This window comes from Sebastes fasciatus, chromosome 10, assembly GCF_043250625.1.
Source record: "Sebastes fasciatus isolate fSebFas1 chromosome 10, fSebFas1.pri, whole genome shotgun sequence".
Taxonomy (NCBI): domain Eukaryota; kingdom Metazoa; phylum Chordata; class Actinopteri; order Perciformes; family Sebastidae; genus Sebastes; species Sebastes fasciatus.
The window spans coordinates 30,656,954-30,682,976 of record NC_133804.1 but is presented as its reverse complement, the minus strand read 5'-3'; the positions used below and the strand labels follow the sequence as shown (position 1 = coordinate 30,682,976).

Below are 26,023 nucleotides of genomic sequence, written 5' to 3'. Positions count from 1 at the left end.
ACTTGTGTGGGCCTTGCTCATCTCTCAGGCTCTGACAAGGCTACTTACCTGGAGGTTGTAAAAATAAAAAAACTGGATAAAATACCTGCCACGTACACACAACTGTACCCCTAAGCTCATTAGCCGAACACACTTTCTGTATCTCATTCCTACTTCTACCATCCCAACCAAGACAGATCTCTCACCCTCGGTACAAAGCGCAATTACAGCAGACCAGACAAATATAGCACGGGGGGTATAATCTTTCTGAATCACCTGGAAAGTCAAGAAGATAAAGAAAGCCGCCCTTCTTCGTAGCTGCAATTCTTGGTGTTCCTTATAAGGAACTAGGTTGGCCTCTTTCAGTATGTTTACTTGCAGCCAAGTACAAATTAACCTCCCAAGATCAACAATAAACCTAATTAGAGTTGTGTTCTGCAGCACACATCTCTAAACACAGATCACAGCTTGTTGAGAGATGAATCTCCATCTGTCTCGCTGCACACTGGGAGGAGGAGAGAAGATCACTCCCAAGACTCTGCAGAATGAAGCGTCTGTGTGTGTTTGTGTGTGCAGGAAGAAAGTGAGAGGGGTCCTTTGTGGCCACGGGGTTAGTTCCCCATGTCAGCCTTTATTTTATGATGTCATGCTGCAGCAGGGAAGCGGGACATGGCACATGCAGGGAGAACACGCAGTTGGATTTGAGCATGTTTGGGGAAGGGAGAGGAGGGGGGAGTGTAACGCTAAGAAGCTTGGACAGGAACAGCTCTGCCCTGCCATTTGACACTCACTCCTGGGACGCCAGACGGGGAGGAACACATGGAAACAGGAGAGTCAATACATCTCACATAGTGAAGCAGCACACAAACACAGAGTTCAATTTTCCCACGTTTGCTACACTAAAATAAAATACGGTCTCACGTTTTATTATTAATTATAAACTCTATAACAGAATCAGACACAATGCTTGTTTGTTTTGGTATTAAATCCTTCAGTATGAAAATGATAAACAAATTATTGAATTTCTACGCTTTCTTTCCCTCGCCCTCCAACTTGGGGCGGAGGAAATTTGTCGTGACAAGGGGAGATTTTAAAGGTCTGAAAAATGATTAAAAAGGGCAAATTTTTCTGGATATGTATTTTCTGACTCCGTAGTAATTTCCCTAAGCTGCCGTTGGACATGACAGCATTATCACTTTGCCTTTGACACTGTGCAAGATAAAGCAGTGGGGGCACCAAGGTCCAAATATGTTGCTTTTATAGGTAGGAGCTGTCCCATTCATCATGTGCTTACACCTAGAGCTCCCTGTAATCCCTGTCCATAAGTCAGAGTGAGGCAGGTATCTGCTGCCCTGCCGCAAAGTAAACTGAGGATGCAATTTTAGACCGGAGGGTTTGGAAAAACTAGGGGTGTCAAAGTTAACGCAAATTTGTTTTAACGCCACTAATTTTTTCTATTTGCATTAATGCAATTCGATCATCCGGAGATCATAGCGGGCTCAGATTTAAAGCTAGAATGAAGATAGGCTTTCATATGAAACTAGAAAACCTAAAGAATCCATCAGTACCAATCATATCATGCTAGCTTGTCGCAAAGGAGGTTAATTAATGCTCCAAATTGATGCTAAATTTTGGCGAGGAAAAACTGGCATGGCCATTTTCAAAGGGGCCAATTGACCTTTGACCTCCAGATATGTGAATGTAAATGGGTTCTATGGGTACCCATGAGTCTCCCCTTTACAGACATGCCCACTTTATGATAATCACATGCAGTTTGGGGCAAGTCATAGTCAAGTCAGCACACTGACACACTGACAGCTGTTGTTGCCTGTTGGGCTGCAGTTTGTCATGTTATGATTTGAGCATATTTTGTATGCTAAATGCAGTACCTGTGAGGGTTTCTGGACAATATCCGTCATTGTTTTGTGTTGTTAATTGATTTCCAATAATACATATATACATACATTTGCATAAAGATCGCATTTTCCCACTCCCATGTTGATAAGAGCATTAAATACTTGACAAATCTCCCTTTAAGGTACATTTTGAACTGATAAAAAATGTGTATTTAATGTATATATGTATTTAATCGTGATTAATTTGTAATTAATCACGATTAAATATTTTAATCGATGACAGCCTTAGGAAAAACAAAAGGTGAAGACTTAAAGAAAACACAGGGGTTGACAAAGAAATATTTCAATACTTCAAGACAAGACAAACAGACAAAGTATCTTTCAGAAATCAGTTTATATAACAAAGTGGTTATTATTTAGTATCATATCCCATTACATATTCTATGGAAGGACAGTGTGCATAACCATTTCTTTTTTTTTCATGTTCTTAAGGGTACAAATAAACTTAAAATGTTACAAATATAAATGTTTCTTAAGACAATAAAACATACTCAATGACAACTAGGAGGGCAGGCAGGGATATGGCAGCTTACACATTACGGCCGCACAGCGTTTGTCAACAGTTATGAGCGTCGTTTGTTGGTTCAGCCGCGATTGGTCTTCCACAAATCAATAGTAAGCACTCACAAAGTAGGGAAGAACTGGATAGGTGGCAGCTGCAACTATTTACCAAAAGAAATACTTTGCAAATAGTTCACTCTGTTAGTGGCAATGTCGTATTCAAACATCTCAAACAACTCTTCCTCTGCCTGAGCAGAATGTCTCGTGAGGTAAAGTGCACAGTCAGTGACTGCAAGTTAGATTGCAAACTTCTCTTTTAAATAAAGCGTTCGCCAACAATCACCACCAAAAATGGCACCTTTTACAGTTTTTTTGATAAATTCATACCCCTGCCTCCTCATTCTTACATTTACCATGAGCACAAGTCACCGGTTCGGTTAGTCACAAGCTAAAAGACAATGGGATGATCGGCCTCAACACGTAGAGGCCTGTTTTTCACACTAAAATGACGGAACAAGTCAGGTTCTTTGACCAGAAACACTCCTGCTATTCTCTATATAAACACATACATCTTTATTATCCTAACAGATGGAATGAAGAGGGATCGGGGGGGTACAACAATCACTTACAGGGATGATGAGGAATGTTGTCATTGTAGAAGCTTCTCTTATAATGTAAAGTTATCTGTGCTACAGCTGCTTTTATTAACCCATTAGTGCCCAACGACTATATTTAGTATGATAAGGGGAAATGCCACATTTGTTCTGATTGGTCAAGTCTTGTAATTTGGTACGGACATACTTTAACCAAGTATCTAACAGTACAACTTTGACATTTATTAATAGTTAAAGTCAGGATTGTTGAACATTGTGTTTATTAAATGTTTTCCATTTGAAATATTTCTTTTACACTGCATATGTGTGCATATCTTTGATATTCAACGTGTTATGAGTTCATAGATACCACATACTTGATTGTGCTCCTTGTAGTAGTCTAGTATTTGAGCACAATGGACTACTGTTTTTTCCTAAAATATAATGGAGTCTACTGCAAAAACAGTCATGAGCCAAAAGACTAGATATTGTATGATAAGAAAAACAAATTTTTAAGCCAAATTGTTTGACTGATTTTGACTCCACTTCCAGGAAATTAAAAATTTAGTTGTGGGCACAAATGAGTTAAGAAAAAAAGGATTTTTAACTTTCATGTTTTCAGCCACTGCTTTCCAGCCATTAGATCTATTGAATGGCAACAAACCTTAAGTTTTGGGTTGCATCAATTGTTCATAGATGGATGATATGAAACTTCTACAATTGCTAACACCGTAGCTTATTACGTTCTACAATGGCATCATGACAAAATGTTTTGTTTTCCAAATAAATTACATCTTAGAAAAAGTTTTTTGAGTGTTTTAGATAAGAAATACCACATGACTATCATTTTGTAATCACATCAAAATCTCCTACTTCGAATGACAGTTCTTAATTGGATCAATGTTTATTAAACAATGGTTACAATTAAATTAAATTAAAAAAAAATCTAGTTTTTATGTCTGTACAATCTTTCTCATACTTTGACAAAAAAGATACCTGTACTCCCTTTGATATACAAAATAATAAAAACACTTTTCAATCATTGTAGGTTGAGAACTGTGTTTCCCGCCCCAAAAAAAGAAAGTTGGCACATGTGGAAAAAAAAAAAAAAATCTGATTTGATTTAATAATCAAGAAAAAGTTTTAAGTGAAATTGTCAACCACAAAACACTGGTTGTTTTGGCGTTTACAGTATCCAATCAGAAGGTGAGAAAACACCAAGTGTCACAGCAGACGGTGTTGATGGAGAACTGATATTCAATACTTTACTGAACTGCACGGCGTGGTGGTGTCGACGACACGAGGGCGAGATGCGATTAGAAAAAAAAGGAAATCACTGCCTTTCATGGCACATCTCTATCCCCCGCTGTATACAACACGCCCTTAAAACTCCTCTCCACGCAGAATCCCTTATGCGGAAACCTCATTCGCTATGCTCTCTCCGTGCGACTGCTCGAACCTTATATTCGCAGGAGAATTATTGTCTTCTTAAATATGCAGACTTCTCGGAGCATTGTGGCTGCACCTTGAGCCGAGATGATGTGTAAAATTGCATTTTTAGAAGCATGCAGGCTGCATCGTGAAACAGACACATCACAAGGCAGACTGTTTAAATGAGAAATCTCCATCTATTCAGCCCGGGAGTCAAACACACTGAATCCTATTTTGCCTGGGTTCCCGTCCGATTACTGAGCTTGCACACACACTCGCCCAAACACAAACATGCACACAAAGCCTAAAGCGAGTTATGGTATTATTAAAGTAACTCGTGTTATGGTAAAAAGGGTCACTTATGCTATTAGAGCTGGGGAATTGGAGGGCGTTTGGAGACTCACTCGCCAAGACAAGCATCATCTTGTCTTCTGTGCCCCTTAGTCGATTATTCTGGTCGTGCCCGATCTCCATGTGGATTCAATGGTTGTTTTTAGTAGCATCTGCTTACAGTTTAGGGCAGTGAGGGGACTCGGCCGCCCTCGGCATGAATATATGAATAAATAGTTCACGTGAAGAAACTGTGACAGCGGGTCCTTACAGAGGAACAAAGCTTACAGCTAAGTTTCAACTATTTTGTACAGGAACACCAACGGCAGGTGTTTGTTTCGACGCTGAAAGCTTCATCAGTATGAATAAAATACGTCCTGTGGTTCATTATAAGCCTAAAAACATTTTTGCATTTGTTCTACAATATAAATTTTACCCATTGAAATCTCAGCTGCTTAGCCCTGTTTATATTAATTACAAATTAACTTGGTTTTCCTACAGAGATCATTTTTTATTTATCTATTTATTTTTTGAAAACAGGATGAATTTGAAAATCTGAAGCAAACTTTTCACCATCGCTCTCCAGACAGATTGAATTTCTTGACTTCTTTTTAGAGCCTTCGTATAAAAAAAAAAACCCCACACAGATCGAAATAGATTAATATTAAAAACGCTGTAATACATTTGTACAACCAACCCACCCCCACTGAAAACCTGTACGACCGCAGGAAAGGTCAAAGGGGTCGCGCTAGCTGCTCTCGGCAGTTATATGCATTTAGAAATGTGTCAGTCTCTCACGTTAACAGCAAAAGCGACCTTGGGACAGAGATCAGCACCCGCAGGCATCGGTTAGATATTACACAGCTAAAAATAAAATGCATCCTGTCAAAATGGAGATTGCAGTTTCGAGATCCATGAGTCACATGCTGTGAAATATCGGCGCAGACAGGGGCCAGCTCTTGTTGCTTTGTCGGATACGTAATGAAATGAAATCACTCATATGGACTGTTTGTACATTTACTAGTAATATTCCCTCGATGTTAGTTGAAGGTGGGATTGACAGAAAAAACATTTTAAGCAACCACTCCCTCTTCTGTGAAGAGTTCAGAGACCTGTTGAAGAAACACGTCAGCAGGTTTTCGGCTTACCAACGTGGGCGTCGAATCCCCGTCTTCCCTTTAAAGGACGGCTGCCCCCTTTGCTGAATGTACTGTGTGTGTGGTGTGTTTTCCAGGACGATAAGCGAACGCTACGGCGCAGTCCTTCTTGGCATAATGTCTATCTTCAAAACACTGCATGTTTCATGTCAAATCTGTATGTGAACTATAGTATTTTGATTTCAAAAAGGATTAGTAGAAGTCTTGCAAGAATCAAAATGCATTTCCAAGCAAAGAAAACCTTTTCTTTAAAAACAGCAGCAGCCTTAAAAATGTTTTTTTTTTTTTTATAAATCAAAACCATCTCGAGAGGACATGAACTTTTAGAGTGATGTGAATAAATATGTAAGGCAGCAGAGGAACAGCATGAAAAATAGATGCATGTGTGTGATGCACTGTAGATGATGCTTTAAGTTTTGTTTCATACTTGGTGCTGTGTGTGTGTGTGAGTGCTACAGTGAGTGGTGGTCTGTCCCTCCTTCAGATGTCTTCCAGGTCTCCACCTCGCAGGCCTCTTTGGCACTTATCTAGCGTCTTGTGGTAGGCGTGGGCGATCATCGAGCTTGGTGATTTGCGTTGTGGCGTGAACGAGACCTTTCCAGGACTGCGCGGCGGTTGTCTGTTGAGGAAACAACAGAGAATCACAAACAGAGAGTGAGACTGAGAAAGAACAAGAAAGTGTTGTTACATTGATCCATACTGGCACGCAGGAGCTCAACTAAATGAAAGACTGTATGGAGAAACGGAGGGAGGCAGAGAAAAGAGGTGGAGGGAGGAGAGAAGGAACAACGTGAAGCAAATCCAGGCTGATTGAGAGCGGAGCAGCAGGGGAGGGCGGAGGAACAGAAGAAGCTGCTGGAGTTGAGGTGCTCGTGTCTGGTGTCATAGTAACTCCATTCAGCTCCTGATCCAGGCTTCCACTCAAGAGCCCCTCAAGTCCTCTCAGGAGCAGCACAGAAAACAAAGTAAATGCACGCATGCAGGCGCACACACAAACAGATAAACAAGTGGGGGCAGAGGAATAACAAGACTCCATACAGTATGCGGTACTTATAGAGAAGTGGTTCCCAGCCTGGGGCCGCATGGATTGTCAAAATTAGATTTGAAAATGGCCATGCCAGTTTTTCCTCGCCAAAATGTAGCACAAGTTTGGAGCGTTAGTTAACCTCCTTTGCAATATGACATGGTTGGTACCAATGGATTTGTTAGGTGTTTTAGTTTCATATGATGCCTATGATGTATCTTCACTCTAGCTTTAAAACTGAGCCCGCTATAACCTCCGAAAGATCGATTGCGGTAATGCGTTAAAGGAATTAGTGGCGTTAACTTTGACAGCTCTAAACAACACACTTGCTGGTCAAATTTATACAAAAGTCTGTTTATAAAACTATTTAAAAATATATATATTTTTCCTACTTAGTAGCAAAATCAAAATAAATATTCTGCTTAAATCCATATTTGTTGCCGTTTAGCCTTTCAAAAACAACATATTCACTGCGGTCAAAAACCTATTGGCTCTCCCGCTTGAAGCACACAAAGGAAGGCACACACCTGTATTAATGAGGCAGTCTAGCAGCAATCTAACAACACCATAAATTACATTTATTTAACCACAATAACAAACACTAACACTCTTATAGTAAATGAATTAAGTTTTCACATTATTTATCTTCATTTGCTTGTTGAATACGTCAAGACGTCATCACTTTATTTATTTTGACGAAACTGACAAGTTATATCCATTAAAGAAAGTTGATTTAATAAAAAAGACAAACTTTTTTAATATGCTAAATCACTTTATTCAAATTAAGGATTATGTTTGAGGTTTTGTAATTTCTTTAGGGTGATGACTTCAGGGGGGGGGGGCTCAGCTTTTCTTAGATACAAGTAGGAGGGGCTTCAAGGTAAATAGGTTGGGAACCACGGATATAAAACACAGACAGGACTATTTTGTGTCATTCATTCAGAAAGATTCTGATATGAACCAAAACACAAATCAAACTAAATCAGAAGTGAAAAATAAAAGTTAATAAAAGTGGCTGCTAGCGAATGTTTCAGTGCAGCTTTCGTGGTCAGGAAGCACTTCCTCCGTTGCCAGCTCTGCGACAGAGTCATACAAACACTGCCTCCCATGCTATCCAACCATGTCTGCCCAGAAATGCCCATGGCATCCGCTGGGCAGCCAGGTGGCAGGTGGGGCTGGACAGGACCAGGAAGCATAGCCATGGAGATGACTGAAGGCACACCCACACAGGACTCCCTGGTGTTTCCAAGCGTGCCGCCACCACCGTGCCCATTAGTCAGTGCCAGCTGTAGGGTGCCAGGCGTCCCGGGCTGGGCGTTGTTTAATGGCACTCGCGCCATCCATCATGTCAGGTAATGAGCTGAGAGTGACTGTGATGCCTAGGAACACATACACAAACATGTGCACACAAAACACACACACACTCCCACCATCGCAGTGGAGAACAGAAAGCACTCCTTCAGATTGGATACAAAGCATCATGCAGATGGTGCACAGGAGGACAGAGAGAGAGAACGAGCGAGGGAAGGAACTGAAAGAGCGAAAGGAAGACAGAGCGAGATGTTTTTTTAAAAAAGGCTCTGTATTGTCTGCTTCTTTCAATACGTTGATTTACAGTAGGTGATTGTTGAAGCGAACATGTTCCAGCAGCGTGTCCAATAACATCACTACTTATCCACGCACTCATTTTGACATCCACAGGTTGTGCTTTCAGCCTGTAACCATGATTTGTGCAACCTTCCTCCTTTCAAATCAAACAAAAAAAGAACGGGGACAGAATTGGAAAAAGAAAAAAAAAGGTAGATCATGCACTATCCGTCCTTGCCAATCGTTCGCAAGCCCAATTGCTGTAACATCATTTCCCCTTTAACCCTCAGTCTATCATGAAAAACAGAGCTGGGAGAATACAGGCCCTCTGTCTCTAATGCGGGGTCATCTTGGGCTACATCACAACATCACTATAAATAAGATGGGAAAAAAGACAGAGACAAGGATGAAAGAGAAGACTATACAAAATAAAAGACCATAAATGAATTGGGAGAAAAGTGAAATCGTAAAATAAAACTGGAACAATCCACAAACGGATCTATAAAAATTACAACTACTGGGGGCTATTTTTCCAGTCAACAGCAAGATATACACACATTATATACAGAATACCCACCATTAGATCAACCATTTAAAATTAGGGCTGTCAATCAATAGAAATATTCAATCGCAAATTGATCGCACATTTTTTTATCTGTTCAAAATGTATCTTAAAGGGAGATTTGTCAAGTATTTAATACTCTTATCAACATGGGAGCGGGCAAATATGCTGCTCTATGCAAATGTATGTATATATTTATTATTAGAAATCAATTAACAACACAGAACTATGACAACTATTGTCCAGAAACCCTCACAGGTACTCAGGTACTGCATTTAGCATAGAAAATATGCTAAAATCATAACATGGCAAACTCAAGGCCAACAGGCAACAATAGCTGTCAGTGTGTCAGTGTGCTGACTTGACTATGACTTGCCTGCAAAACTGCATGTGATTATCATAAAGTGGGCATGTCTGTAAAGGGGAGACTCGTGGGTACCCATAGAACACATTTTCATTCACATATCTTGAGGTCAGAGGTCAAGGGAACAGTTTTTCCTCGCCATAATTTAGCATAGGTTTGGAGCGTTATTAAGCCTCCTTCGCGACAAGCTAGTATGACATGGCAAGACACGCTACAACCTAAAAAATCACAAGTTGCGTTATTGCGTTAAAGAAATGTGTGGTGTTAAAACTAATTTGCGTTATTATCGTGTTAACTTTGACAGCCCTAATTGAAACATAACATCCTCGTGGTTTGTAGCAAGTGATGACAGTAAACCACAACCAGCCCATCAGCTCTCAGCACCAATACGGCGTACTTATAGTTTACTTTGAATCAACACCAAGGGTTCAGGTCTATTGATACGTACATGTGACTGTATTTAACAAGAGCACACAGGCTCGGTTATTTGAAGAGCCATTAGTGTGCTGTGTGAACTGAAAACAATGCAGACCATTGATGTGACCACTTGTTGAAACCCTACAGAAACATGTATAGCAGTGGAATAACAAATGATAAGTGCTCTTCTGGGGGTTGCCTAAATACATGGGAAAGCAAAGACTTCACAAAACGGGAGGAAAAAAACCTCCAGCAAAATGCATCTCCCATCAGAGGATCCTTGAACGGAGAGCTATTGGCTTCTCATAAAGACTTTTCTGTTCCTATCTTCAGGTGCATAAAAGCCCATCTTTTTCCCACCCCACATCAATCTATCACAACAATTGAACAAACAGCAGCCATTTCTACTGGGAGAGAAACATTACTACTAGCCTCTGCTGAATTGAACGCTTCAAGCACACATACACACACATGTGCAGACAAGGGAGGGAAACAAAGTGAGACTGGGGGATAGGAGGAGAGATCTACGCGAAAAAGACAAACTCTACGGTTATTTGGAGCACTGATTGCAACTCTTTCTACTCGCATTGGTTTTGATGGCTTCTTTACCTGCTTCTCCCAGCGGCAACATCTTTCCGAGTTACAGTAGGCGCGACGCAGAGGAGCACGAGAACAGGAGAAGAAATTGACAAAAGAAGAACAGGTATTCCATGTTACAGCGGGGAGATGTTGGCGTACCAGAACTTAATTAAATGCTGGCACCGTTTCTCAAAATGTTACTAAATGCACTGAGGATTTCAATGAGGGTGAGCAGATGGAGGGGGAAGTCACTGACACACACACAGAAGGAAATACATTGTTGCTTAAATCAGCAGTGGGTCGAGATTGGTGCAAATATGATTAAAACAAGTTATTTTTATATAACGGTCACTATATCCTCACATTAGTGCATGAGACAGGTAATCTGAGAATAAATCATGTGCCTCTGGTGTCCTCCGGTGCTCCTAACGGCATCTGCAAGGTGCCGGAGGAAAACAACCAATCAGAGCCGAGCTGGAGCCTTGCCGTCTCTGAGCAGCTGTCAATCCCTCGTGAACTCTGATCAAACGCACAAACTAGGCAGTGCTGATCAAATATGAATCAATATTCTGTTACTGTAATGCCTATTTCTTGCATAAAATGTTTTCAGAAACATCTTGTAGTGCACGGTTTAGCTGTAAAATGAAAAAGTTTGTGACCCGGCAGCCATCCTGAGATGACCGCCCACCAGCCGGAGCAAACTTTCTCATTTTACAGCTGTACAGTACACTACAAGATGTTTCTGAAAACATTTGAGGCCATAAATAGGCATTACAGTAACAGAATATTGATTCATATTTTATCAGCGCTGCCTAGTTTGACTGTTTGATCGGAGTTCACGAGTGATTTATAGCTGCCTCTGTTGAATGAACAGCCAATAGGAACACGCTCTCTCTCTGAAATGGCCTGTGATTGGCCATTGGATTTTTGAAAGCCTGAAAACAGAGCCATGAGGAGGAGCAGAAGTATCTCTCAGAACACTTGAATTACAATATGCTGAAAGGTTATTATGGAATTTTTTGCCCAATGATGCCATAAACATTGTGCCTACTGCAGGTTTAAGTGTTCAAGCGGTGTACAGAAAAAATGTCTCAATGCGTTGCACACTAACACACAAGACTATATCGTTGCATGTATATCATGATGATCTCTGCCACAAGGGAGAGGCTCTGAATGAGACAAGGGTAATAGGAGGAGGAGAGGACGCCAAGATTACTAAACAGCTAAAGCAGAGGCCTTAAGCCGGCGCAGTCAACTCCAACCTTCTCCTGACTGTTTGGAGGGCCTCCAGTGAGATGTCATTTCATGTTACGATGGAGTCGCGGTTTCTCCCCAGTGGATTCCCCCAAAAAGAGATTAAATACCATAATGACTTTTGTGTTACTGTCATCTTTTGGCTAATTACGTGGAATTACATCATGATAAGGCTCTGTGATCCGCAAAAGAAGGAAAAGCTGCCAGTCATCTATCAAACGCTTTCAGCATGGGATACTTTGAGGAATTGCCTCCCAGTGGCCAGTATAAACAGGAAGACTTTTAGAGGGATTACTGTGTTCATTAAATATCATCTGGGTAGCATCAGACCCTGGGCCAACATCTAAACACGGTGCTCGCATTCATCAAGGCCACAATAACAAGGTCAGGCTCACATAATCACCCATCATGTGTGTAAATAGCTGCAGAAGGCAAACAGGGATGCATCATAAGGCGTGACTGGAGCTGCATCTATTTTAGAATAATCTTTCGCATTTGCCGTCTTTTGTGCTAAACAAGTGAGCGACGACATCGCCTCTCTGACATGTCACCGCCTTTTGTCTAATTCTCTCTCAGAGTCGCTTTGCACTTCATATTTTGATGCGATAAAACATAATAAAGGTGATTAAATCTGCGTGTCGACATGTTGTGTTTGCTTCTCTGTCGAAGGGGAGAGCGCCGTCTGCAGCACCGGCAACAGCCGCAACCTTCTATCACCTCTTTTCATCTCCTGCACCTCCCTTCCCCCTTCCCAGCATCCAAGCTACAGAGTAATGGAACTCCCTACACAGAAACAAGATACGGTGTATAAATGGGATGCAGAGGGAGAGAAGCTATTTCTTCTCCACTGAAAGTTATGGGCCGGGTATCGCAAAACTACAGTCGCGGCAAACACAGCCCCTCGTTCACTGGTAAGAGTAATCACCCCAAACAAGGAGGAGGGGACGGGGGGAAATAGTGCAACTGAAGAAAAGGTGATTTCAGTTGAGGAGAGCTGGAATAAAAAAAGGAAATGGGGAAGGATGACGGGGACGGTGGGTCAGAGAAGAAAGAGTGTCAGTGCAAGTCACTCATTGATTTATAAAGAGCAGCTGAATGTATACAAACCAATGCACGGTAGAAGATTAAAGGATTAAAAGCCCAACATGCTCGCTCTCTCTCGGCTGCTGCACTATATAGGTTGGGGATTTAGTTTTTTTTTTTTTAACAGAAAACATATCTAGGTTTTCAAAAAAGAGCAGATTGATTTGGACCAATTTTGACTCAGATTTTATATCACCAACCATCCAAAAGTTGTTTATTCTCCTGCTGCAAGAAAACACTGTAATTTACAGCAAACATCTGGCTTCTGGTAACAAAAACAGAAGAGAAAAAAATATGATTTTGTGGTTGCAATTTCTCTAAGTAACAAAAAATAAATAAAAACAACAAACAAATTAGAGCTGCAACGATTAACAGATTAGTTGCCAACTATTTTGATAATCAATTGGATTATTTTTTTTTTAAGAAAAAAAGTCTAAATTCTCTGATTCCAGCTTCTTAAATGTGAATATTTTCTGTTCTCTTTACTCCTCTATGACAGTAAACTGAATATCTTTGAGTTGTGGACAAAACAAGACATTTGATGACGTCATCTTGAGCTCTGGGAAACATTTTTCACCATTTTCTGACATTTTGTAGACCAAACAACAAATCGATTAATCGAGAAATAATTGACAGATTAATCGATAATGGTTGCATTGCAAGTGGTATTTTCAAAATCCATTTTTTGGGTATGAATTTTGTAATCGAAATTTAAATCATATATTTAAAAAAAAATTAAATATACATTCTAATTATATTTAAGTGTCTCACATTAATGGGGAAATATTTAAAATATTGCTGCTTACAAAAATGTCGTATTGCCATCGCTATGATTTATAAATGTTTTGCAATTCTGCTCACAAGGAAAGTGCAGAAACACACACTACAATTTACTCTAATTCGTCTCATAAAAAGGATGAACTCAGAACTTTTCAGTGTTTCAGCTGATGTGTTAAAGTTTGTGAAGAGTTGAATGTTAATCTTACATTTTATCTAATTTCCCATATTGATATATCCAGTTTCTCTCTTTCTGCCTCACCAACATTTTCACTTATCGATTTTCAATACGTCCTAGAAGGACTTTCACATATTCCCTGGATAATAAACATGTTACGTTCAAAGACGACTGTACGTGGTTTATGGATCTACTCAGCTAGCCAACCTGTCTTTGAACACAAGGATGCATCCTGCCTTCTGTTACAATCTATGGAAGCTTAAAGAGAAACTGTTCTCTATGACTACTCTCCCAAGTTTGACCGTAAATTACCAGCATTTTTTTTTAGTAAGTATCACCTACATGTATATGAGGGGAGTGTACAAAATGTCAGGGGATCTGAGCGCGTGGGGGCTGCTTGATGTATTTTGGTGTGTTTTCCCAGCAGGCAGAGGCGATCAGAGTGGCATGACAGAGGGAAATACCAAAGACAGGCCTGGATAATTCTCCCACACTCTGTGCTTTTCACTCCCTTATGTGCCACATTTTCTCTTTTTCAATTTCTTTCTCTTGCCCTCCCCTACTTTTCTCTTTTTAATCCCCCCTTATTACTGACATTACCGCCAATGTTTACTACAAAAAGCCCCGACGAGGAAGAGGAGAAAGCAATCTAAACACTGACAACACATTTTAACTTGAAATGGACACTAAATCTCATAGTATTCAGATTAGGGGTGCATGTATACAAGTTCACCATCCTGCTTGACAGTCTGTATACAGCACTCGGAGGCAGAGTGAGTTTAACTGACAGGCTGTTGAGATAAACGGTAATGAGGAGAGGTTCGCAGAGAGCAGGGTGGTCATAACACATGCAATCGGTTTTGACAGCGCAGGGATGTGGTTAATCTTTCCATGCTTCTATCACCACTCTATCTCAGTGGGTACTGTGATGTGCATGCCTGGTAATACTGGTGACTGACCCAGATAGTGAATACAGCCATTCTCCCCACCCAACAGCCCTTTCACAAAGTTTCAGATTCTCTTTGACAAAAACTGGGCCGTGCACCGCCACTCACCTTTTTTCCCCTCTTATTGCAACTGGCCCCATCCGTCCTCGTAGGGCTTTTATAGTCAGACATACTGTGCATAAATGCAGCTGACGTGCTCCCACATGCACACAGCATATAATGTGCACACAGCATATAATGTGCACACCTTCACTTACTACCCCTTTAAAAAAAACAAACTGAAAAGAGCTTGGACTGAGAGTAATGTCTCCTGACTGCTCGGCACAAAATGTGTTTCAGGAGAGCAGGAAATCGCAGCACATGTTCATATACAAATGCGAGAGAAGAAAGGTACTAGTTTATCTTCTCAGTGGGTAAGCGTTGACAGGTCTCTACCAGGGACAAAACAGCAGGAGAGAAGAAAAGAGGTTTTGCATGTGTTTGTGCAGGTAAAAACCTGTGTGTACTATTTGCGCTCTTAGCTCTGTGTGAATCTGTGTGTGTGGTAATCTTAAAAAAAAAATCAAAAAAAAATCCATCTTTCTCTTTGAAGCTCGGCTAACATTTGTTAGATTTCTGATTGAAAACAACAAGTCTGACAGACTGCTGTAGCACAGACTCCTCATTGGGCCCCTCAGGTTCAGAAATCTCCCTCAAAAATATCTCTGCTGGACTTGATTCCTCAGTCACGGAACAATGCCTCTTTGCATTCTGGGATGCAGCGGAGGCGCACACAGCCCAAATGAACAGTTATATGAAAACACTTTTTTGCGATCGATCAGTGCCTGAGGCAAAACTCACATTCATGATTGTCCTCTTAGCAGTCAAGTTTCAGGAGGCAGGCTTCAACCTAAGTATAACCATGACAGCAAACAAATATCCTGGAGAGTAAATTCCTAAAACTGCTAAGCACTGCCCACCAGTTTGCCTGCTGTTTGAGTTTACTTTTCACTTTGGCATTATCTCTGTACTTTGGCACAACACTTAAGTATACAGTGTAGCTTAGGAGTGTGGTGGTATTAGGATGTGCAGTACATTATGTGCTGTAAAGGGGGGAGGAGCAGCTCCACTACATTCAAACATCAAGTCCAGGGCTGCAACTAAAAAACTAAACTGTTGATTATTTTTCAATTAATAGATTCATTGTTTGGTCTATAATACATCAGATATGTAAGAAATAATGTACAGAGAGCTGGACATTGTTGTGAAATAAATCCAGACAAGGCGATGAGGTGCTGCATTCAATCCTTTTTACTCTTAATTTGATATTTAAGCATTATTTTAGACCTTTTTTGGGGTATAATGAAAGCTTTACATTTTAACATTCGAAAATGTATTGTAGTTTTTTTTTTAGGTATTATAGAGCAGCACTGTTTTAGCTTTTAGTTGGAAGTTATTTGAACTTTTGAGCATGTTTAGAAGGCAGGAAAAGATGAGATGTACTACACAAGGCTACAAGTTTCTCTGTAAAAGTCTGACTTTTAGATTAATCAGAAAACGCGTCTTATTTTTATTCGTTCCTTTAATGACAGATGTTAGGACCCGGACACTTTTTTTTATTTTTCTGCGTTTACTGCAGTCAGAGGCATTAATTTAAATCCAGTGACAGATGAGACTTCAGTCTCTCTCTGTTTGAACAAACATCACTATGAAGTATAGCGGTAGCAAATCATCTGATGTCAAAAATCATGTCAGAAAAGAGATGAGGAGTTTTTGGTTTTGAAACAAAATTTTGAACATGTTGGTCTTGAGAAAGCTGACTTTTCAGAATGAAACTTTTCATTCCTGAAGGGGTTCATTTCACAACAATGACCCGCTAGCTGTACATTATCCCGCTCATTACACGGCTACTTACTGAAGAAATCAATAATTTGACACAAAAATGGTCCAAAGTCTGCATCCATAGCAACAGTTTGTTATTCATAACAGCGGGCTCCTATAAAGAAATTATAGTCCGTAGAACACTGTGATTGACCAATCAGAATTGAGTATTCAACAAGACATGTCAATTTTTGTTTGTTTGTAAAGTTGTAACTCCTGCTGTTTTTGTGTTTTGTTTGTTTTGTGTATTGTTAAGGTTGTTCAAAAACTATGAAAAAATGGGTTCAGTACATATTTGGAACTGGACATATATGTAGTTATTGCCAGAACCTCAATTAAAAAAACCCAAAGCCATGTAATAATATTAGATGATATCCTAGAGTCCAAGGTCAACAGTCAAAAACCTAAAAAATATTAAATTTAGAACCAAGAAAATCATGAAATGATCACATCTGACAACCTGGAACCATGCTTGGAAAATGATTTAAACTGTTAATTGGTTGTAATAATAGTTGCAGATTATCTCTCTCGATTAATCGAGTAATCATTGCAGTTCTAATTAAAGCATTTATTTGCTCTAGTCTACTTCATGCATGCAGGGACACTAGCAGTGTCAGAATATGGACGCCAGACGTTTTTTTAAAGATTATTTTTTGGGGCATTTTTTCACCTTCCTTAGAGAGATGACAGCGTAGAGGAGTACTAAAAACGGAGGGAGGGAGGGAGGGAGAGAGGGAGAGAGGGAGAGAGGGGTATGACATGCAACAAAGGTCCCAAGGTCAGAATCGAACCCGGGACGTTGCGTTTGTGTGGCACGTGCTGCTGTAACCATTCGGCTAGACAGAAGCTTTTGATTTGGGGCTTCACCAGCAGCCTGAGACTTTGACCACAAGGCATGCAGGAGCCATGGAGAGCACAGATGGGGCCTGTGGCAGAGGCCTGCCTTTCACAGGCCTGCGCCAGGAGAGAGAGTCATCCATCAGGCCACGGCACTCTGGTGCCTAGGGGGGGGCCAGTCACTGACCCTATAAGACTGTTCGGGGCTCAGTGGGAGGCCAGACCCCCTGACTACATGGACATCAGTGTCTGGCGTGCTCCACTGAGGCCTGATCTGAACAGGACCGAGCCAAAGCAGTGACCTGCTTCCGTTTGGATTCTGTGGAGGGAGATATCTAGATCACAGATAATGCTCTGCAAAAAAAAAAAAATACAGTCTAAACTTTAATATTTTACATCTCAACTAAAACTAATTTAGCAAACACTTGATATGTCAAAACAGGTCGACCTTCTACCTTAAAGAATTCACGACCCCATACCATATATTTAGCCTCTGATGCAACTCTATTACTGTAATTACATTGTGCCGTAGTTAATACAGTGTAAAACTACAGATGAAGCGATATGAATCTAATTACGTTATCCGACGGTCTTCTGAGCCGATGAGGTCAGAGACGGCATCAGCCAGACGAGCGGCTGGAACCTGCGGCAGCCAAGACAAGCCGCGTGATTGACAGGTGAACGAGTAAACAGAGAGATAGTTAGACAAATGGAAGCTAAGATATAGTTTGACAGACAGATGGGAGTGTAAATGGATGGTTTGGCAGCATGATAAGGTAAATAGGCTGATGGATCACAAAACAAATGTGGGAGGAGGAAGGAAGAAAATAAAAGGAGAAGAAAAGAAAAGAGTGCCTGCCTGCAGACAACAAAAGATAGAAAGCCAGATAGTCTGATGAACACAGATGGATCGTGTCGATTCGCGGCGAGGTGGGGCGAGATCGATAGATTGTTTTATTCTATTTGCTTGGCAAACTGGAGATTTGATGTGGCTGGTATCGGGGCGATCTGCTTCTGAGGACTCCAGGCGTGACTGTTACAGATGGCGAGATAGGGACACATCTCAATCTTTGGCTAGCTGGCTCAGTGCAGTCGATCTTAGCTGTAGTGCTAGTAGCACCACCATCGGTGTCATCACTTCTGGAGTGTTACATCAAAAAGGTCTTGTGTGCATACAGTACTTGCCAACCTTGAGATCTCAGAAAGAGGGAGGGTCTCAAAACCAAAGCAAAGGGTCTGGTGGTCTTCCCCCAGAAAAAGTTGAGTTTCAGAGACTTTGTTTCATTCTGGTGACTTTTAAAGATTTTTTTTGCCCATTTTGCCTTTATTAGATTGGTACATTGATAGTTGTGAAAGGGGGAGAGAGAGGGTATGACGTGCAGCAAAGGGCCACATGTCAGATCCAAACCCGAGGCTGCTGCGGTGAGAACGAAGCCTTGGTACATGGGGCGCCCGCTACTGGGGAACCCCATCTTAAATACTTTTAATCTTACTTTTCTTAGGATAGAATACAGAGTAAATCGCCCGTCTGACATGAACTTGTGTGAATCTCTACTTTTCTCTCCCTCTCTCCGTCACTGAAAGCCCTTTCACAATGCGATAACGACACAGCTGCGATCTGAAACCCATTATTTCCAATGGCTTTCGCTGCACCGAGGAGGCAAAAAGCCCAACTTTGGGTGCTGCGCGCTCAGTAACGAGCGCAGCTCAAACCGCGTTGTGTCGCGAGCAGCTCTTTTGTGCCAGGAAACGACATTAAGTGTAGATCTATTGTCGTCCGGGTGGAAACAGTAGGGCTTGTACACGCTGTACAGCGCCAGGAACAGGTTGTGATAACGAAAAGGAAAAAAAGGTTTGAAAATTTGTCATAAATCTGGAGAAATACGAGATAATTGTGATGTCGGGAAGATGGAAATGGGGAGGGTTGGCAAGTATCCTTGTGTGCAATGCATCATTTCCTATAACTCCCCCACACAAGATATCGGATTGGGTGGGGATCTAAATAAGTGTGGGGTGCAGTAAGGATGCCATGAGGTGTTAACCCCTGGTACTGCGAGCTGTAGCTTGGAGGGAATCGGGTCCGGGTGCCTCAAAATGGAGAAAGTGTAGAGGATTCTTCTCAACTCAGGTTTGAGAAAAACAAAATGGAAGCCCTGACAACCCCGACGCCTCATTACTGCTGCTTGCGTTTATCATGTCAAAATGGAAGACAAGGGTATGTGAAGTTTAGAGGCAAGGGCTCTCCTAGTTAGAAAGGTGGCTTTTCTCTGTGGCTGCTTGAGGGACATGAGGGTGCACTTCAACAGCCTTGATGAGTGTTGCAGGGCTTATAATAGACAGGAAAGGCCCAGAAAGCATGCCCTTTAGAGGTGCAGCATCTCTCACTGTCTGACAGCTTACAGGGCCTAGGCTGCACAATGACACCTTCACAGTGCGCTCAAGATGACACGCAAACACACACACACGCTCACAGGTGCATAATGCTCAGACACATTCTCAGAAACACAAATAAGTTTGGCAGCGCAAACACGCAATTACACACAAACATGCATAAACACATGCACACTCACGGTCACGCACACACACACATATATATACACTAATCCATCCGCGATGTGTAGATAATACCTGACAAGTTGAACCCCAGCATCATCCTGACAGTATTAATACTTATAAAACAAGCCAGGCTATAAAAACACCCTGCATTCACTCCAAGAAGGGGCTTATGGAAACAAACATCTGTTTGTGCCATGTTAAGAGAAGCAGTACAGCTCCCGCACTGCAGACAAAAATACAGCTAAAGCCCCATCTCTAGGAATAGTGCCGGATTTCTGTCAAAAGTATCCAGAGGTGTTTTTTTGACGAAGAGTTTGCAGTACATGTGTCAATCCAAGTGCCCGAGGAAGGAGAGCGCTGTCCATCACTCTTTTTTTCCCTTCTTTTTTTAAATTCGTCTTCCTATTACTATTGCTCTGTGCTGCACTGTTGAAACAATTAGTTGAAGAAAATTGAGAAAATTAATCGTCAACAATTTTGACAATTAAAACATTTGAGGCATTTTGTTGAGCAAACATGTCCAACAATTGATGTTTCCATCTTCTCAAATGTGCAGATTTGCTGTTTCTGATTTATATAATTGCAAATTGAATATCTGGACCGTTCAAAATGAGTAATTATAAGATGTCAGTTTGGGCTCTAGGAACTTTTTAGGAAAGATTTTTTTTATATTTTCTGACATTTTATAGACCAAACAATTCATCAGTTAAAGGTTCGATGTACGCGATTCAGAGCGTTAATATAGCAGCAAACTGCTATTAGCTATGCACAGATATAGAAGAGTAATGTCTACCTGAGCAGAGGATGAAGTCACTCTCCCTCTGTGTGTGTGTGTGTTGTAATCTGAGCTTCTCTGTGCTTTGTTTACAAAGCCGGGCTGGCCGCACGTGCATGTTAGTGCATGTGAGTCTCTCTGTTGTGCTTTTCAAAGCGGGATCCGGGGACCCCCAGGGGTCCTTGAAGGGGTTCCAGGGGGTCCCCAGCAAAAAGGAGAATCATTTATTTTCATTTTAATTCCATCCATAACTAACGCAATGACACGATGTATGACTATTTCGGTCATTTCAGAGTTTCATATACTTTCTGTAAAAAACATCTTAAAGCAAAAAGTCCTATCAGAATGGGGACACTGGAACAACATCATATCAAATGGGGATCTGTGGTCTTTTTTGTGTAGGTTTAGGGGTCCTTGATATTAAAAAAATGTGGGTACCACTGGACTAGCTTATGGCCACCGCTCTGCGTTTAACACTGTTCATGCTGTTGGCACCGTTAGCTCAGCCGTCGCCATATTGAGAGCCATATGGAGGTATTGAGCACCTTTAATCAAAAAGAAGAATTTATATTTATCATAGGGCTGTCCAGATTCATCTTCAACTTTGATTATTATGCGTTTGTAAAAATACGAATGTAGGAAGGTGGAGAGAGAGTCTGTAACCATAATTGTATATATAAAAAATGTACACAATATTATCATGTGTATTATTAACACAATATCAATATTTAGTTATTAAATATCAGTTATCGTCAATACCGCGACACCGCTAATTCATCAATAATAAAATAATAATCTGGCAATATCCCCATTCACTGTCGGTGCTGATGGTGAGTTTTCAAATAACTGAATGAATGAATATGTAAATACATACAGTAAGAAAACCCACAGGTACAGAAGTACAGCTGGGAGTTACTGTTGTACCCATCACATTAATAAATTACTATTTCTGCATCTGCTTCTCACTAACATGCTGTACTGTAACACACACTGATCATTATATAATCTATTTACAGTGAGTCCATCAGATTAAGATGTAGAAGTCAGAAATATAGACAGTTTACTACAAAGTGATTTGTTCTGTCATCGACGGCCCAGTTCAATAAGGACGTCCTCAAAGAATCTGCAACTGGTGAGACAGCCGCTTCACGTTTTCCAGCAACAATCCAAGCCGCCATCCAATCTCAGGATTCTCTAGGACCCCCTCACCACTGATGCCTTACGCAAGTTAATAAAACATGGTGTTGTGTGTTATTTATTTATCAATTCCCTTTTTGATGTGTCCCAGCGCGCAGCGAGAGTGGTGGTGGAGATCATAGAGGGCTTCGCGAGCGGAGCAGCCTCGCTCTCTCCCCCATGCCATCACCATCAGACCCATTTGGCCATGTGAAGATGCTCCCTTCTGTTCACACGGGGAGGGAGGGTGCGCAGGATGGGTGTGCTTCCAGAAGGACTTTTTCACTTTCTCTTTTAATATAAATCATTCATACGGAGAGATGCTCCCTCTTGTACACAAAACACCACAACCCTTCCTGTGATGGGCTACACTTTGCTACCTTCATGTTTTTGCTTGTGCACCGCCTGTGTGATTGTCAACGCGAGTTTCTGTGTACAAGATGTAAAGTAGAGGTGGTAGAACATATAGACAGACACACTGTCTCTCCTTGTAACTTTTAAATCAAAATCAAATTTTATAATTTACTCAAAAAAAACACAGTTTCTTTTAATATTTTCTGTTATTGTCCTTCTCACAGGAAATTAATTAAATTTTTTAGACTTCAAAAGGTGAAAACAAACTTTAAGAGATGAATAGCAATTTATTCACCTTTCTAAACAAGATTGCAGATGTGTCTGTGCCTTGACTGATAACTGAGCTTGCAGTCATGTTGGAGAGTAAACACTAATTAATCCATCTTCCTTAACAACATCTGACAGTCTATCAGAGCTCCGCTGTGTCCACAACTTGAATGGAGCCTGTGTGTTTCTGCATTTATGTGAATACATTATGTGCATGTGTGGTATCGTCTAAGGGTGGTTGTGGTTGTGTGTTTTTTTTTTAACCGCCTGCAGGTTGACTACACATACCCACGGACCAGACATCTCAGGCGACAATGGATTCTGTGTGAATGAAAAATGCATCTGTCCCCTTCACTTATTCATCAAGGAGGAAGATTTTTCTGCAGGGATGCCCTCCAGAGATGTGGCGCTCACATGCCAGGCGGCCTGCCGCCACTTTACCCACAAGGTTTTCAATAAAACAAGCAAACAACACAATTCCAACATCTATAAATAAGTGATCGTTCCTGAATAAAGTGCTGTACACAGAGCCCCTCACTGAGGCCACTCATCACACTTTAATGGGGCCCTGTACCGGCCAAAGTTATTTCTCTCCTCGCTCCCTCTCTCCTTCGCTCTATCTTTCTCTATCTTTGGGCAGAGCGAGGGGAACAAAGTCAACGGAGGGAGCCTGAAATATGAGACGCAGAGTCACATTCAGATCATCATCATGCCATCACCTGGCTCAACACTGGTTAAGATACAGCACTATCTGTTCCATGATTTATGAGGCTATCAACATGCGCTTTCCTCTCCTCCTTTCTTTCTTTCTCTCTCTTCTCTTTCACACAAACACTCACAAGGAAGCACACACAGACTCCTTGACTTTCCTTCTCTCTCTCTTTCGGGAGACAGGTTGTTCACAGCAGTTTGAACATTCAGAGCGGTGGCTCGCCAGATGCTTGGGCGTCTGTCAACGTGGTGCTATTGTTAGCTAGTTTCTGATAAGATTTACATGGCAGAAAAGCCATCAAATAAGATATACTACTGAGAATATGAGAGGGGATCACACCTAATCCGCACACCTGTGTGTTGGCAGCGCTAAGTCTCTTTTCTATCCAGACCAACACACACACACACACACGCACACGCACACGCACACGCACACGCACACGCACACGCACACGCACACGCGCGCAGATACATGCAACCCGCCCACCCACACCCACACGATCTGCAAACTTAGAGCGGAAATCTGGGAGTTACACAGCAGCTTGAGTCTGATTCAGATTTGGGTTTTCCCGGGGCTCAAAGGCTCACAATTATCACACTTGTTCAAAAACTAACACATATACACGACTCAAACCTGTGCACACACACACAAAAACACAACCGTTCTTATTTTCAGGTGACTATACACTAAAGAAAACATACTTACTGATATCATATTACATTTCTGCCAATAGATCCCTCGAATAGTTACACACTGGTTCTTTAAGGTGAAATTTAAGTGCGGACATGGATGCACTGAATTAACTTTTAGTTTCAGATTTAGTTCCTGAGGCCCTTCACTTTTTGGGACCATTATACTTTTTCTCTCTCTGCCTGATGTGCAGACACACAGACACACACACACACACACACACACACACACACAGTGCACATCAGACCTGTGCTGATTAGAAAAGAACTGGGTCACTCGTGCCCCGGCTAGTGGCACTTTCTGCTCTGGCCCTCTAAGCCCCTCGGTTACCCAGAATCCCTTGGCATCCATGTCAGAGCCAGGGCCTGCGGCAACACACCTGTGTCCACACTTCTTCACTGGGATCAATTAGCATTAAAGTTTCAGAGCTGCTCTCCTGCGGTGTGGACACAGTGTACACTGGAGGGGTACAGCCCGAGAACATCCACAGAAAGAGACTGACAGAGACGTGAAGGGGGAGATAGATTTGTAGACACGCGCCACAGCCGACACATACACACAACCACTCGTCTGCCGTTAACCCTATACTACCTGCATTTCTGGGTCCGGTTCAAGGCTGTTAGGACCAACAAACAAACCACCACACTTCACAGAAATGTTTTCACTGCAAACTTCTGAAAAGTTCAAAATTCCACGCATCTCATATTCTATTAAGACGTCCACGAGGACACGAACACGCGTTATATATTCTGCCGTGGCTGTACCTGTATTATACGCCGGCTGCTTTTCCCGATCACACTCTTCCTCCTCCGTTCCACCGAATTGATCTCTCCATGACTCCGCTAATACTTTCTTCTCACACACTTAAACAAGCTGATTGAACTTTGACTATATAATTTTATATCTCAGCGAGTCTCAGCGAGATTCTGAAATATGATAGAGAAGTAGAGGGTTTATTTTTTTCTTTCCTGAAGGAAATGAAGCCAAATCACTTTCCTTAAATGAACTCTGAGCACTGATGTGAGAAGAATGTGACTTTAGATTTTGCGCGGCTGTACCTTCCAGTCATTTTTTTATCATAAATTATGTTTGCATTCAAGTAATATTTATATATAAGCAAACACAATTGTCACCAGTTTTGTTCTTAACATTCAAAGCCCTTTAACCTATAAACTCACTGTTATTCCACTCACAGACTGACAGACGACCAACTTCTACTTTCTGTAAAAACATTTTTTTACATTATCAACATCTTTCTTTGGCAGATTTTCAAATGTTACAAACACAACTGGACTCTCAAGAGGTCATCCGACCGAACCTCCAGCATCTATCTTTCAAATTCGGACTTATCCACCCACAGGTTGTTGTTGTATTCCAACCTTTACTCTTCCAAAGTTCAGTACGTGGCTCTAAACATCTTCTGTATGAGCTCCTATCCTCCCAGCTAAGCCACAAATATGCCAGAGCTCCCATCCTCCCAGTTACACGATGCGTCACGTAGCTGGTCACCAGTGAGCAGATTGTCAACAAGTAGGTGGTAGCGTTTGTTTTGAAGAGACTCTACAATCCTGGGGCTTTCTCCCTGGGGGGCGGGGGGGCTTTCCCACCACCGTGTGTCGCTTTACACGAAGCATGTTTGTCCCAGCCTATGTGTGTGTGTGTGCGTGCCACAAAGGAAAAAGAGCACTGAGGCCAGCTGTACCTGTGCTGCCTCGTGGTTGTCTCTTGACAGTGCCCTTCACATCACAGCATGGGCCTGGACGTTGGATCTGACAGAAGTGACTTCCATGCCACATCACCCTCGCGAGACACACAAACACATGCCGACGCACAAACGGACGTGCACCAAACGCAGACAGACAGATCTACACACACACACACACACACACACACACACACACACACACACACACACACACACACACACACACACACACACACACACACACACACACACACACACACACCTGGTAACTCACTGGCATCAGACGAAACATGGTGGCGCACACACAACGAAAAATACCTATTAAAGGGCCAGCGTGTAACAATTAGGAGGATCTATTGGCAGAAATGGAATATCCAATTTTAAAAAGTATGTTTTCGTTAGTGTTTAATCA

General features: G+C 41.6%; 1 protein-coding gene across 5 annotated transcripts in view; it reads right to left on the bottom strand.

Moving 5' to 3' along the window:
• Positions 1 to 2,210: 2,210 nt before the first annotated feature.
• The window catches only part of diaph2 (diaphanous-related formin 2), a 449,753-nt gene continuing 425,940 nt past the window's right edge, over positions 2,211 to 26,023 (bottom strand). For 4 of the 5 annotated variants that reach the window (XM_074649328.1, XM_074649329.1, XM_074649331.1 and 1 more), the window contains 2 exons: positions 8,158 to 8,310; positions 2,211 to 6,526 (listed from right to left, as the gene is read on the bottom strand). In XM_074649328.1, coding sequence (XP_074505429.1) covers positions 8,204 to 8,310 — 107 coding nt within the window. In that variant the 3' untranslated portion in view covers positions 2,211 to 6,526; positions 8,158 to 8,203. The remainder of the gene's footprint in view (positions 6,527 to 8,157; positions 8,311 to 26,023) is intronic. The other variant, XM_074649330.1, reaches the window with a different exon arrangement.